Source organism: Poeciliopsis prolifica, unplaced genomic scaffold, assembly GCF_027474105.1.
Source record: "Poeciliopsis prolifica strain line A6 unplaced genomic scaffold, Auburn_PproV2 SCAFFOLD011, whole genome shotgun sequence".
NCBI lineage: Eukaryota > Metazoa > Chordata > Actinopteri > Cyprinodontiformes > Poeciliidae > Poeciliopsis > Poeciliopsis prolifica.
Window position 1 is genome coordinate 1,030,065 of NW_026562386.1, and position 16,484 is coordinate 1,046,548.

General features: G+C 37.1%; 1 protein-coding gene across 3 annotated transcripts in view; it reads right to left on the reverse strand.

Annotated features, from left to right (window-relative positions):
* The window catches only part of sbf2 (SET binding factor 2), a 97,218-nt gene that overhangs the window by 72,326 nt on the left and 8,408 nt on the right, over nucleotides 1-16,484 (reverse strand). For all 3 annotated transcript variants that reach the window (XM_055036494.1, XM_055036493.1, XM_055036492.1), the window contains exon 2: nucleotides 8,436-8,521. In XM_055036494.1, coding sequence (XP_054892469.1) covers nucleotides 8,436-8,438 — 3 coding nt within the window. In that variant the 5' untranslated portion in view covers nucleotides 8,439-8,521. The remainder of the gene's footprint in view (nucleotides 1-8,435; nucleotides 8,522-16,484) is intronic.

Below are 16,484 nucleotides of genomic sequence, written 5' to 3' on the forward strand. Positions count from 1 at the left end.
GCGATGGGCTGGTACCAGGCGATGGGCTGATACCAGGCGATGGGATGGTACCAGGTGATGGGCTGGTATCAGGTGATGGGCTGGTACCAGGTGATGGGCTGATACCAGGGGATGGGCTGGTACCAGGTGATGGGCTGGTACCAGGTGATGGGCTGGTACCAGGTGATGGGCTGGTACCAGGCGATGGGCTGGTACCAGGTGATGGGCTGGTACCAGGCGATGGGCTGGTACCAGGCGATGGGCTGGTACCAGGCGATGGGCTGATACCAGGCGATGGGATGGTACCAGGCGATGGGCTGGTACCAGGTGATGGGCTGGTACCAGGTGATGGGCTGGTACCAGGCGATGGGCTGGTACCAGGCGATGGGCTGGTACCAGGCGATGGGCTGGTACCAGGCGATGGGCTGATACCAGGCGATGGGATGGTACCAGGCGATGGGCTGGTATCAGGTGATGGGCTGGTACCAGGTGATGGGCTGATACCCGGGGATGGGCTGGTACCAGGTGATGGGCTGGTACCAGGTGATGGGCTGGTACCAGGTGATGGGCTGATACCAGGCGATGGGCTGATACCAGGCGATGGGCTGGTACCAGGCGATGGGATGGTACCAGGTGATGGGCTGGTATCAGGTGATGGGCTGGTACCAGGTGATGGGCTGGTATCAGGTGATGGGCTGGTACCAGGTGATGGTCTTAATTCCTTTAAGAACCAAATAATGTTTTTAAATGTAAATTCCCTCCATTTCCATAAGTTTGATCCTGTCCTGAATATACTAAACCATTTATCTTTTGTAAGAATGATATTTTCTGCTTCTTTTCATTTTTATTTAATGTAGAGTACAAATGCCATTAGATTCTTTCAAGGAAGAATATAATATCACAATCAATCTTCTGTTAATTTTAGATTTATAGGAATCAACCATAATATTAACCAAATATGTATTACAGTCTCCTGGGTTTATATTATGATTAATGTCCTTACATGAAAAAAGCTTGTATTTCCAAGAGATTTTCTTCTACTTTTTCAAGTAATTTTCTAGTGCCTGAAAACTGAAAGGCCTCTTGTTGTCAATATGAAGTAATTCCTTTAAGGAACCACATTTTTAAAGGTATAAAGGATGTGGATTGTATTAATCATTTTAAATTATTTTTTAGTCTGCACCATTCATCAGACCAAACATTAAGAGGTGTGTTAGTACAACAGTTTACGTTTTATTTTAGTACTGCGTTTTATTGCCTGTCTTTAATTAGTGTTTAGAGTGGTACCTCTGTTTGACAGATGTCCATGTTCCTCCATTTTGTCAATATAATCACTATAATATGGGTTTTCAATCAAGGTTAACACGCAATACCATGACCATCTTAGTTTAAAACTGTCAACCTTGGTGATTTTAGAAAATATTTGATCCCCCCAGGGATTTTTGGTAATCATAAAATGTGGACATAACCTGTAAGTAGGTCAAGACGCTCACACTATAACAGATTGTTGCCTTGATACACAAAAAAGCAATCATTCATTTGAGTGTCTCTTTAGGCACACAGGAATTTGACCTCTGTGTTTACCTCATTTGTATGCAGTGAGCACACACGCAGACAAGACCATCATGAGACACTAAGCATATTAAGAGCTATACTAAAAAACTCCACTAAGAGGTCAAGAGGAAATCAATTTTTTCAAAAAAGAAAAATCAAATATTCAAAATTTTAGCGAAGGAATAAACTGCAACATCAATCAACAGAAAATTGCTAAAAGGTAAGAATTAATCGTCTTATAACTTGGCATAGACTATATTGAGATTGACTGGATGTCACCTTCACCTCCTTCCAGTACTTTTAAAATACTTTCCCTGCTTGTCTTTGAGGTGCTGAAAAAAATAACGTTTTCCTCTTGAACTTCCAGTGGAGGCAGGGATCTTATTTCCTGACAGGCTGCCTCAGTCTTTGACATGTGATCAAACGGGACCGATACGAGCATGTATCTCTGGAGACATTTTGTTTTTCTGCCGGGAATTACGACTTGAGAGGAGACAGCAGGAATAAGTCTGTTGACTGAACGTTGTCTGCAGGGTACATGTAATTGGCTGACCTTCATGTTTAACACTGAACTCTGCAGCACTTAGGAATGTGTCTGACCTCTCGGGCGTAGCTTTCAAGGCATCTGTCTTCACCCAAATCCACAATCCAATGGTAAGCCAACGTTTCACACAAACCTATCATTTTCAACGTATGCCGATGCTCATTTCAATTACAGGCCTTGAGATAGACTTTCTCCTTAATGATCTTCCTGAACTAAAATGTCGTTCTGTGGTCATGCCATGCGGTCAGCATGAGGCTGATCCAAGGAGAAATGGTTTCCTCTATTAAAGCTTGGTTTTCCAGCTGATTTGTGTGCAGAAGCATTCTCTATGGATTTCAATCAAAGATACAAAAATGTGATGTTGGGAAAATACATTAAAATTACATTCTGCTTATGTGGTCTTAGATAATCATGCTGGAAGCACGTAATTGCTTTTGATTCTTTCTAATTTCACTCAGTTTTAAATATGTTCCACAAAGCTGATACATTTTAGGGAGTAATACCTTCAATGTTCAATAGTTGTGTTTTGTTCAAATTATATTAGCAATAAATCAGTAAATGTAGTACTTAATTAACAATAGTCACCTAAAAAAAAGTAAGGAACTGTTTATTCTGTGTTGAAAAATCCAAACAGTCATATCATGCATGTTACCTAACTGCACAGCTCAGATGGAGGTAAACGTATATCAGCTTAATTTGTGCTTCAAAGTATTCACTGTGACCTCAACATGCAGCTGTCAGCTGGGAATAACGAAAAAAATAGCAGATGAGGATCCTTAGTTTAGGTACCAAAAGAATTTAGCTCATCTAGAAAACCTGTAAAAAGCTTAGAAGCTTTACTAAACAACAGAGAAATTTGACATAATGATCACAGAAACTGAGAAAATGCACCTTTCAGACATGAGACTTCAGTATATCTTCAAACCTGTATACATTAAAAGCACACTGTACTTTTAGTGTACAGTGTGCTATTTCAGCTTTTTCCAACCTGGTTTTTCAAGGCACACTGCCCTGCATCTCTTTGATGCTTCCCTGCTTTAACATCCCTGATTCAGATGACTGCAGGCAGATTAAGCCTGTTAATCCTCCATCAGTTGAAATGATGAAGCAAGAAAACACTTAGAACATGTGGGGCAGTGAACCTCACACACACATACAGAAAAAGAAAAAAAATAAATCACAGTTTCCATCAGATATTATATTTGTGCTTTTACGATTTTGCAAGCACAGTCAAATTTGATATAGGTGAAGTTGCCAGGAAAGTTGTAACAACTGAATTTGCAGGTCAGGCCAAGGCCTTGCCAAAGCAAACCTGACAAATCAGATGCTTTTTACTTCAGTGACTCAAAAACATTTCTAGATGTTGGTGGATTTGCCTCACAAATGAAGTAACTACAAAGGTAGCGACTGTCAGATTACAGATTGACTGTCTTACAGGAACTCATAAAGTCACAGCAATAAGGAGGTTTCCAAGACTGTCTGTAAAGTTGTGGAAAAAAACTACAACCTTGTTATATCTGACCACCTGCAAGTTTGCAGTTTGCTGGTCTGAAGACTGTTATTTTGTTCCCTCCTTAGGGCCACAGCCCATTGAAAAAGTTAAATGTATTATCTTTTTAATCCATCAGGAAAAATAAAGGAATTACAATGTTATTCTTGATTCATTAAAGGCTGTTTCCTTAAACTTTACTTGGTTTTTGAGCTAATATAGAAAAAATCCAGTTCAGATTTTGAGACGACTGGTCATATTTTCGCTACCAAACAACTTATGACAGTTCAGTTAGAACAAGAAGGATTTTAGATGTGATGCCAGGAGTAAGCCTCAACTTTCTTAAGAGGATGGAGAAGATGTTTGGCCTTGCTGCACAGCCTCATGCTTGGAGCGAGCATGGTGGTGGAGGACTGATGATTTTGGCTTGCTACAGAAAGAAAAGTACCTTGCTGTCATTGACTGAACTCATAATATTCTCCGCATACCGAAGTATTTGTGAGACAAATGTGGCCAGCTGTCCCACAGCTGAATCTTGTTTGAAACTGGGTCATCAACAGGACAACGATCCAAAACACCACAACAAAATTAGCATGGTTATAAATACAATACAAATATGTTGTCGACAGGAAACCAATGTTGTAAACATTCACATACGTCATCCATTAAACAAATAGTGCCCGTAATTAAACAAGCAAACAGAGCACATAAACAGAGTAATTAAAAGTAATTCCAGGGATTCTTTGCTGAATATGTGGCAAATGTAATTTGTGTATTTGCTTCATTTGCTCAAAGCCATCTGGTGGTAAACCCAAACAGCAAACTAAAGACACCAAGTCTGACCAAGTGTGAACATTTGCAAGATACTGAACCAATGAAAAAGCAGAATATAATGCTTAACATTTTAACCAAGACATTTAAAACTTTCCACATAATTAAATGAGGATGATTTTCTTAGCATGCACACATTGTTTATTTCCAAGAAAACTGCTCCATGTAAAACCAACAAATATGACCTTTGCTTTGTTATGTAACAGTACCCTGTGGCATTAATAATGGTTGAAATAAAATAAAAAAAACAAGACCTACGTAAGCTACTGGTCTTTCTTCTCAATGGTGGCTCTAGTGGTGGGTGTCACGGGGATGTCTGTTCCTTCGGTTTTCCAGAATGAGAGGAGACTAAAACAGTGGTTAGCTAAATATATATTTAAAGCGCATGTCTTCTTTTCCCCACAAATAGGTTTCAGAAATCCATAGAGAATTTTAAAGAATAACTGAGTCAGTGATAAATTATTTTGCATAGGTTTGAAAAGTACACATGTTGATGTTTTTATGCTTATCTTGAGGTTAAACAAAAAACAATGTAAATACTCAGAGATTTTTATAAAGAGAAACAGAGGTTTCACAAGCCATTTCTTCCATATCAAAATCTACCATGTTTTCTGGTAGGAAGAGCTCTTACTTATCACCACTAAGAATAAATTACTCCTGAAGCATGGCACATGTTGAACTACAGCTAAAAACATGAAGAAAGTCAGACTGCAGTGGCGCAACAAAGTCATCTTCAATCAACATCGTTTGTTTTCACCACTAAAGGTTTTAGACCTTTAATGGTCTAAAACTGGATTTTTTTAAAATGGATCAAAAGAGAAATTATCTAAGTATCAAAGTTCAAAGAAATAGAAAAAAATTATATCGTAAGCCAAAATTGCTCATTCATATTTAATTTTAATAGTCTTAATTATATCGGAAAAGCTTGTTCGGCTGCTTTTTCTGCCACATAATGATGCCTAAAACTCATGAAAATGTTTTAGAAATAAAAATGAATTGCAAAATAGCAGCTGGCAACCACTAATACATCTCATTAAGCCATTATCATTTATTTCAGTGGAATTTACACATTAAAAACCTCACCCCAAGACCCCACAGTGGTACCTTCCTGTGAACCCTTGACCATTTACAGTAAATATAGCACCCCTGCATCGACGCTAGAGGGTGAAGTGATGGAAATTTACTAGGTGCACATAGCTCTGACCTCCGTCCACAGACCTGGCTCATCCACAACAGATGAGGATTTGAGCTGGTTCCTATCACCATCACTTGCCTGTATAGATTAGAAACACATTTTTCCGAGCACAAGTTGTAAACGCTTTTTCTTGGTGCATTCCTCATCTGTGGCTATTTAGTTTGCTGGGGGCCTGTTGTGACCACAAAATGCTTTTCGTGCTCAGCTTGATCCGCTGTTGTCTACAGATGTGTTTGTAAAAAAAAAAAAAAAAAGTAATTTTCTTTTTCATGGAGTGGAGAAAATCTGCAAATAATAATGGCTTACATACCAGCTCAAAACAGAGCCAAAATGCTAATTGCTAAGTGGGTCTGTTAAACACCATGGTGTATCATCATTAAAGCTTCAAAGAAGGAATTTCAGTCATTTGGCTTTAAACCAAATTTTGTCACAAAACACGTAGCCGGAAAGGACATTTCTGGAAAAGCCTTCTCCTTCAAGTCCTTTTTGTTTTATTTTCTCCAAGTCTATAACTTTCCCCACAAAACAATCACTAGCATGTTTTGCAAAAACCTAAAATATTCTTAAAAACATAATGCATATCAGAAGCAAATGATATTTAATGAAAAATGCTGCTCAATGCAGGGTTGATCTAAAAAGATCTAAAAAGATCAGCCCTGCATTGAGGGGAACTATTCTCAATTTAGCATCACACCAATTTCCAAAGGAATGCAACAGCGCCGGATGACATCTGGAAACACTAGACTAATAGATTCAGTTAAACTTGTTGCAGGGTTTCTATATTTAGAGGAAAACCATGACAAGATACTTGAGGGATGATGCTGAGTGAGTGGCGCCATCCTGATTCATCCCTCAAATTCATTGAAGAAAACAAATGAGTTCCTACCACATTGCAAAGACATCCAGTGCCCAATATAACAGCAGAGAGCATTCTTTTCACTTCCAAATTTTAAACCGTCCTTGTCACACTTCATGTATATCTGCTTTGATTGTGGTGCAATACATTACAGTCCATCTCTAAGCAGCAGCACAAAACAAGACGCATTCCTAATGGCCACCAACAGACTGAAGTGGCTTGTACTGGAATATGCCTGCGTGACACTCAAACCCAAGTCACTAAGTGAATATTTGTGGCAGAATAACAGCCTCATTTGTTTTGAACTGTCTCATAAATACCACTGTATAAACAATATATTAGGGTTTTTCTTTTTTTTCCCCCATGCCTAAAGTGAAACAATCTATAATGTAGCTAATGCTACAACTGTGTCAACATGATCTAAACATGAACGGTATGCTCTCCAAATCACGACAATAAGCCACACATCTAACAAGAGTTTCCTTTTTTCCAGACACAGCTGTGAAATTCTGCAAAGCCATAAGAACCTCCTGCTGTGTTTTTCCTTTTATGTGCTAAAAATACTAGCAAACATCTATTTTGTTTTTTTTTGGGGGGAAGCTGAAGTGGGTGGGGGCAAGAGGCGGTTGTTGCAAAACCATGGATACCAGAGTTTCCATAAATTATGGAAATAGTGGAAGTGTGAATAGTGGGGATTTGAATAAATGGTTGAGCCAAACATGACATAAATCTCTAATGTTGGGAAAGGACGACTTGATATTACTGCACCATCTCTTCAACTTGAAGCAAAACAATATAAAAAAACCCAAAAAAATTATGACAAATTGAGATGAAAGCTGTTTATAACAATGAACAACCATAGAATATGAAAAATTAGCTAAAGTTACATGGTAAAACTTAACACATCTTCAATGGTTACCTCCCATCACATCTACTTATTTTGTGTGTTTTTCCTTGCTACTATGAAGATTTATGAGTAGATTGCTGTCGAGCAGAAAGACAGGCGTTGCCAGTCTTCATGCCTTTCATGTCTTTAAATTTAGCTGTTATGGTTTACTAGCTTTTGGTGTAGCGAGCTAGCATGATCCATCATACATTGTCCTTATCATACTTTAAATTTGATCATTCCACTACAAACAAATTCACACATATGTTACACATTGCTGTCAGACCTTAAAAAAGTGAAACTTGAATACTGAATCATTTTAAAGCAATAATAGGCTTTTAAACAACCAAAAAAAGCTCAAGAAAAATAATATTCATTCACTGGCCAAGTTGTACAGAGTGTGCAAAAATTTAAACTGTATGGATGATCAATATTGGAATGTAAAATATCTTTTTCCACAGATACCATTTTCCTCACCGAGTCCCAAACCAGCTTGCTTAGTCATTAAGAGCTTATCAGGAGTGCTATGTTTAAACAAACAAAAACAGATATAAGAAAGGCGCTAATGTCCTGAGCAGCGTGATCCTGTCAACTGAGAATGCTTCTCCTGGGACTGACAGTTTTTCCCATCCCCAATAAGAAAATATTTTCTATATCTATTGGATTGTCCGTGTAAGGATAACAGACTAACAGACCTCCTGTCAAAGACCCCACGGAGTCTCCAGTTAGACGACGAGGGGCCAAACTAAAAGAGCCAAGTAATTCTGTTCACTGTGTCACTAAAGAGGATAGCGAAGAAATACCAGATAAGTTGGGTATAAAGTGAAACATGAATGTGAGTAAACTGTCCTTGATTAATTAATGAGCATGAGGACAGAAGAAATTCAAATGCCAAAGTCTACAGCTCAACCGCCAAATTTCTTTTACTTTGTTTGGAAACACAGAGGATGTAGGACTATGGTGTATTCTTAGCATTTCATGGCCAACGATTTAATATTGAACCTTTCCAAAAGAACAATTAATGATGTTTTTAATGCCAAACACACTTTTTAGTCACTTTTTCAGTGATTTTGAGTAATTATTAGAGTTGTTCACACTCACCATCTCCACCCCCTGAGGAAAAGCAGTTCCTTCCCAGTCTTTCTTTGGAAACCGCTGAATGATCTTCCCACATCCTTCTCCTGATCCTGCAGGAAGGGACAAATATCTGTCAAACAGCTGTAGATTAAAACTACCCAGTTACTGTAGAAGACATCTTTATTCACGGGGAGAAAAGATGTCACTGAACAGATGCTTTTGTAAACATTTGTCACATTAATGATGTTCATCTTTTGATTTTTAAAATTTACTCGTCTTTGTTCATGTACTTAAGACTTGAGCACAGGTAGCGATTTTGACTTAAAAATGAAGTTAATGTAAAAAACAAAAGTACTGATGACAGAATAAACAGAAATGCAAATGATTTTATTTTTTATTCAACATTGTGACTAATATTTAATTGTAATTTATAAGTGGTGTGGTGAGAATTTCTATGGTAGTAGAAAGTCATTTGAGTCTCTTTCCTCCCATTAAAAAGTCTCCCCACATCATATTTCTCATTGAATTATAAATTTAGACTACAAATTCCTACAATATAAATAATTTGCATTAATAAAAACACAAACAATAAGAGTCAGTTTAAATGAAAGTAAGCAGAACTTTTGATTTATTCCTTTATATTTTGCAAAGCTTAGAAGTTTGTCAGATAACTCTTTTTATAGAAGTTGTTCATTGCTTTCTATGATTAACTAAGTTACTTATACATTTTATTTCACTTCACACTTTCAAGGAAGTTTCTTTTCAATTATTTTAAGCTGTAAAGAGGAACTATGGAAAGCTACAAAGGGAAGGAACTTTAACATGTTTTTTTTTTTATTTAAATGAGAATGTGAAACTGATATGTGTTTTAAAGCAAAAAGACTAATTATAGGGATGGAACACAATGCATACGATACAGATTTGTTTTCACGATGAAAAGAAACTCACCTGAAACAGAGGAATATGGTTGTGGTGGTGAAATTCAATAAAATAACTTTAGCAACCAATGTAAAACTATTGGTGTGTAATAACTAAATTATATTATTACTTAGAGTAATAATATAATCGAATACATTGAATTATATTTTTGTCAAGTTGTTGAGAACATGACTTGTGGGTGTGACTGAGCATATCAAGATGTTTCATAAGGAATGTGGTCAAAAGACCAAGACTTGGAACTAATACAAAGCAGATCGTGAGTTGCAAAACCAAAGCAGAAAGGAAAAAGAAACCAACTTCTTCATTCCAAAGCCTTAAAATCACAAATTGAACATTGGTCTTTATTTCAATTTCTACACCTTGTTACGTTAGCTAGCATTGAAAAAAAAATATTAGAAATAATGAGTTTATCTGCTCAGTTACCTAGATCTCTGCTCAGATCTAGGTAACAAAAACTTTTTTTAAAAAGTTTAGTTGCTAACTAAACTAGCAACCAAAACAGATACATTATAAGTTTTTCTATTTTTTTCTTCATGAACAGCATTATATTAGCCCTGGAGAGTACAAGAAGTAAAGTACTTCAATTTATTCACAAGAACAGTGCTGAGACAAAGACGTGGGCAGTGATCCTCTGCTTGTGTAATAAGCTTCACATTTAGCATCTCAGATTTAGAGGTTTGAACCCTGAAATATTTTCCTCCAAATTAACTCCGTAATCGATTCCCAATGCACATCTTGCAAACTCCTACATCTGAATTACAAATACATAATTCATGTCAACATATCTATTTAGAGGTTGATTTATTACCGAAGCATTCTTATTTAGCAATCTTGAAGGCCAATTTGAAAGGATATTAATCTAATTAGGAGAAAAAAAATCCAATGACTTCATTTTGATGTTATCTTAAACTTCTCCTCACTTTGTCAGTTTGGAAGCAATTTTTGTTCACTGCAAAACAAATGTTCTCCCAAAGAGACACTTGCAGACAGAAACTGCATACATGTGGCCGATAAAATAATTTATTTAACTCAGATGACTTGATCTGTAAATGCATTGTTGCTTAGGCAAACTATAAATTCCATTTAATCAACCCAGGAAATCAGAATCCCCAGAATATAAAACAGTCAAATAAAAATGGAGAATACCACATTCAATGAAAATTTGTAGTCTAAAGCCTTTTTATTAGAACTAAATAAAAAAGTCAACCAGATTTGTACTGTGATGTAACAACAGTTTATATCATGAAAAGAGAGAAAAACTGTCAAGAAAAATAACATGAGCAGTCTGGCACTGAACTATTTGCAGTGAGCCTCTTGTGTTAATACTGTGTTCCTATTTGTAGATGCTTTGGGTATTAGATGTTCTCCTCCCAGAAAATTCACCAAAGTTAAATGGTATTGGTCATTATTTAATCATACTGAGCTGATGACCAGGGATGTGCGTCTGCAACCAGCACCAGGGCCTTGTGCCAGTCAAAAAAACTATAGACAGACCTTAAAGGACTACAAGTGAGAGAACAATCCGTGTGTTGTGAGGAAAAGGGTGCTAATGTTATCGTTTGTACAAGGGAGTCTCTGTCCTTCGTACTGCTGCGCAACCCAGAACATGAAGATGAAGCATCCAGTCACCTGGAATGTCTCAACTTCAGGCAGTTCCTTTCTGCTCACTGAAAGCAATTGACAATGATCTGATCTGAGGTTTAAAAAAAATTACATCGATCAAATAACAATTGAAAAAACACACATTGCCCAAAGGGAAAAAAGAAAGCCATCTCCTAATCAGTCAGTTGTGTATGGTGATTGAAATAAAAAAAAATCCATACATTTCAGTTACTTTTTTGTTTTGCTGGAAATGTTTGGAGGAACCGCAATGACAACAAAAAGACACAACAGAAAGCTGCTGTTCTGCTACCAGAGGAGGGAATTTAAATATATATATATAGATGTGTAAATATATATATATAGATATGTAAATGTATCTATATATATTCAGATTGGTCTATTTGAGCCTCACAATATATCAAATAATCATTATTGCAAGATTAATGGTTGGATATTGCTTAGTCCTTGGACTATTTTGGATAATATCATTTATCAAGTAATGGGCATTAAGCTTATGAATATCAATAATATCATTGGCCAGTTGGAAAATCTAATAATTTATGTCATTGCAAGATAAACAATTGCAGGTTGCCTATTATTAAAAAAGTTAATGTGTTGGCAAGTTTTGTACAAATTCTTGCTTGAAAAATCTACCCATCAGGTAATTTTTGCAACATCAGCCTACTAAGTAAACGTCCATGTGCAACCTTGCCAGGCGTTAGCACTGGTCAAGGCTTTTTAGACATAAATCAGGACACCATGGTAAGTGTTACATATCTGCTGTTGGCGTTGGATGCTTGGCCGCTGAGAACGTTTTAGCTCTCATAACTCAAGTCATGATGCAGCAATCGCCCAGCAGATTCCTTATGAAGTCCACGTGTTACAGTATGAACAGAGATTAGATACAACACAGTCGGGAGGCAGAGTTGCCACAACAACCGGAAATTGAGCAGCTACACATCAACAGCTATCCGAGACCTCAGGCCTGCTGTCAACAGGTCCTTGAAACCTCGAACTCCACATGGGAGGGCGAGTCATCAATCACTGTGAAGGCCTAAGGTTTGTGATCCCCTTGGTTTAATAGTGAACATACATTCCTGCGCTCATGCTGTCAGTCAACTCAAATATTTTGATTCACACTGAAACATAAACCTGCAAACAAAAAACATTTAATTTTAGTAAGAGGCTCAACTTCTTCTTACTGGCAAAACCTAGACAACAAAGCTCCAAGAACGCCTTAACACAGGGTGGCATGAACTGAAGAAAATTCAGCAACGGGGATGCAAAGAACAGTTGTAGTTAATCCAGGATTACTAATCCGAATCCTGGTTTCCGAATATTTGCAAAAAATTCCAATTCAAAGTATTTTTTTAAATGAAAAAATTAAACCTTCCTAGAAAATTCAGAAAGATTTTAATCATAACCTTTATTATTTAACCCTTCATAATTTGTTAAAGTTATCTACTTACATATTTGTTAAAACTGTCATCATGTCATGACAGTAAAATAAAAGTTAATCTGTGGAAGAAAAATAAATCTAGCTCCTCTGCTTTCTCCCTGTCGACCTGCAGAAATACACGACGCCCAGTCTGAAATAACCAATCTTAGTGCTGTCAATTAAGCTCATGTATGCACTGCTCACACCCTGCCATTTGCTCTGCTGCACTGTAACTCCATTCCCACAACGAAGCCTGTCGTGAATCCTCAAGATAATTAGCATAGCCACCAATGACGGCGGATAAATAGATTTCCTGTAATAGCAAATACTTTTTCCTCCATTAGCAAATCTTGTGTACGTGCTGTGATCATTTTAACTATTTGAACTGAAAACCTCATTCTGCATATACTCTGGTCATTTTTGTGTGGCATTAAATTGTGTTTAATTATCTGAAAAATTATTACAATGACAAAAAAAAAACAACAAAAAAGCAGAAATCTGAAAATTGCTATTAATGGCACTGTTGGTCTAGTTTTGCTCCTCAGATTAGTCAGGTGAAGCATGCTCAAATAAGACACGGTGATAGCAGGACACCACTCTGTCTTACCATTGCGTTGTTTTGGCTCTTTACAGTTCCTCTAATTAAAAACATATGGACTGTGTGCTCCTTGTTCTAATTTTCAACCACAGAGTTTTAAACTAAATGACAAAATTCCTCACATTCCACAAGCCTGCACTCGTGTATTAAAACAAGCCCCGCTTTCAAACTCTACCCCCATGATAACTATAAAGAACCCCCATAAGTGAGGATAATGGAATCCAGACTTGAAAAAGAAGCATGCTAATTTGCACATCCGCCAGCAAGAAACAAAGGGGAATGAAGTGCAAGAAAATAATACTGTTTATTTATTCCTCTAATGGGCAGAAGATACAGAAACGATAAGAGCAGAACTTGTTGAAGGCCATGACAAATGTTTAAAAGGAAAAAAAAACAGTTTGATAGGATATAGAAGGGCTTGGTACAGTTAAGCAGTGCAAATTAGAAGAAAAGAAAACCACATAAATGTTCCTGACAAAGTTTTTAGCCTTACAGTTAATATCATAAAATTAAATAACAATCCAATTCTTGTTTGAGAGTCTTAGCATTTATATGAAGACATCTTCAACAGGTGCTATCGATTGCCCTTCTTATTTTCTTGTCTTGGACAAAGTTGAAGAATAGCTCTTCTGACAGAACAAGTCAACACACACATATTTGACTCAGGTTGAATAAAACTAATAATTTATTTCTGAATTGCGTGATGTTGCATATTTTCAAGCGCAAGTGAAAAGCCCACAGAGGAAAAGTTCTTCATCTTTCTTGATTTTAGCAGTAAAAGGAAGAAAAAATCAGTTTATCTTCCTGATTTATCTAACAGCTGCTGTGGTTGATTAAATCAGCCAACATCGTCTCTTCACCATATATGGTCAGGCCCCCAGTGGACTCTGCCAGTTTACGTAATGCAGACGTCAGCCCCTAACCTGATTTTGGCCCGGTTATGCACACAGGTGGACTATGTTGGAACAAATTGACAGTTATTGCCTCTCCACATTTTTTAGATCCCAGAATATTAAGATCGATTGAACATAGAGAGAAAATCCATCTAAAATGAATCTGTGTAAATTTATTTCTGATACTGATTTAGCAACTTGTTCTGTTGGACTTTCTGGTTCTGAAAAAAAAACGTGGGTTGACATGAACGCAAGAAAAACTGAAGTGGGTAAATTCTTCAATTTACTATAAAGAGCAATCACAAGCATCTGATTCGATGTGGGGAAACCCATCTGGACTCACTTGCAATGATAATCAGAAAACCAAACTGATTGTCCATTAAATGACATGCAAAGGATGAAACAGAGCACAGTTTGCATGGAAAATGGTACTGGAGATTAACTAAGTGATGACATCATAAATATCAGGAAGCTTCAAGGCTTCGAATTACAACTGCAGGTCAAATATGTAAAAAACCATGACAGAACCATGAAGTCATGCCACGGTCAAACGCATGAGGAAAACCAAAACACATCAGGGTGAGTCTACTCAGATTTCATTCTGGAATACTTATCAAGATCTGGATATTGTTGCACAGAAAACCCATTGGAACAATAAAAAGGTCAGCGTGACTGGTTGAACAAATGATGCAAAACCTTGCAAAATGCTTCTTTCAGCATCCCAAATGTCATATTTCACTTTTAAAATTATTAGGACTGAAATGTTTCCTGCAATGAACTTTGGATTAATTTGCATTACCACAAACACCATCATGTTCTGGTTGTACTGAACCTTATCAACAGCTATGGTTAAAGTAAAAGGAGTCAGTGGACTTCCCCTTTGTATAAATTTGGCCTTAACAAAGAGGAAGAAACTGCTCCACTGTACTCTGTTTCTCACCAAAAAGCCTGAATCCAAACTACAAAATACAGCGAATAAAGGCAATAACTAAGATGCATCAATGCTATTTAAATGCTTGAAATAGAGAAGGTAAAATCAGTATTTAATACATATAAATTGGTAATATGTATTAAACATATAACCAATTTACTAAGTAAATATTTTTCTTAAGGGGCAAATGACAAATTCTCACCAAAGCCTGGTGACGACACATGCACAGAGAAAGACAAAGTATTGAACACACTAACTGAAAATGAATTATTTAGTAGATGAGCCTTTCTTGGAGATGACAACTTCAAGATACTTCATGTATGGAGAACCTAGTGGCCTGCATTGTCCATGAGTGAATCTGGCCTTTTCTTTCACATCAACACTTTTCAAATTGCAAGGTCTTTTCAACCCTTTCTTTTAAATCTGAGCTTTAGTTCTTTCTATAATTGACCAATGGATTTAGGTCAGGTGACTGGCTGAACCATTTTAGTCACGTCTCTCTACCTTTTTTTTCTGTCACCATTTGAGTTTTCCCAGCTTCGTGTGTGTGATCATCACTTGCTGAAAGGTAAACTCTTCATTTATCTTTATTACACTGGTTAACAGAAGTAGATTTTAATCAAGAATTGTCCGTACATTTATCCTGTGTACTTTATTTTCATTTTATGAAGTTTGCAAGTGTCTTATTGTGAAGAAAGTTAAACTCCATGATGTTCACATTTTCAAACATTTTGGTATGGTGTTCATGAGCATATATGCAGTGCCTTCTGACCTCTAAGTATAGAGGTCAGAAGGATTTACTCGCTAAATCCAAGTCTCTCCAAAGCTCTACTTCAGTGGTCTTTGGCAACTCTTCTGATTTTCAATCCTCTGTCTGAAACCGTGTAGGGAGTTGTTGGTCATGGTCAGGATATGGTGTCATGGTTTTCTTTCCACTTTCAGATTATGCCCCCAACTGTTTTCACTGAAACCTTCCTTGGTAACCAATGCAACCAGTGTTTTGCACAACAAGGTTACGAAAGTTTTGAGAATGCTGATTGGATTAGCCAATTATGAGATGTTTTTCATGCAACACCTTTGTAATGAGACACCATTTTACAGACCAGTGTTTCTCAACCCCAGTCCTCGAGTCACACTTCCCAGGAAGCTTTAGGTGTGTCCTTGCTTCAACCCACCTGATTTCAATTGATGGCTGATTAACAAGATTTTGCTTAAGTGCAATGATCTGAATCAGGCCTGGTAAAACACATTCATTGTGCCTTGAGGAACAGAGTTGGGAAACACTGACACTGGACAGAACCTGCTGATATTAATTTGCGCAAAGTGGCAGTATTGTATTCTAATTCCTGAATGATTTCAGATGCTGTCATAATTTTACATGACTTTTTGCACCTTCTTTACTTCACATGTTCAATACCTTTCCCTCTCCCATTTTATTTTACTACACATAACTTCATTTATGTTCACAATATAAAGGGACGGACGGACGGAAGGATAGTTCAGACAGCCAACAATAACACATGGCAGCACTTGATGATCCAATGTCGGAATAATAAAGTCTCCAGCTGTTAGAAGAGCTAACAGTACCCGAGCAATGTTTACTTTAAGAGCTCGTTTAACAGAGTTTGAAACTTTGCTATTTAATGTATGATTTTTGGCCCCCTCAGCACAA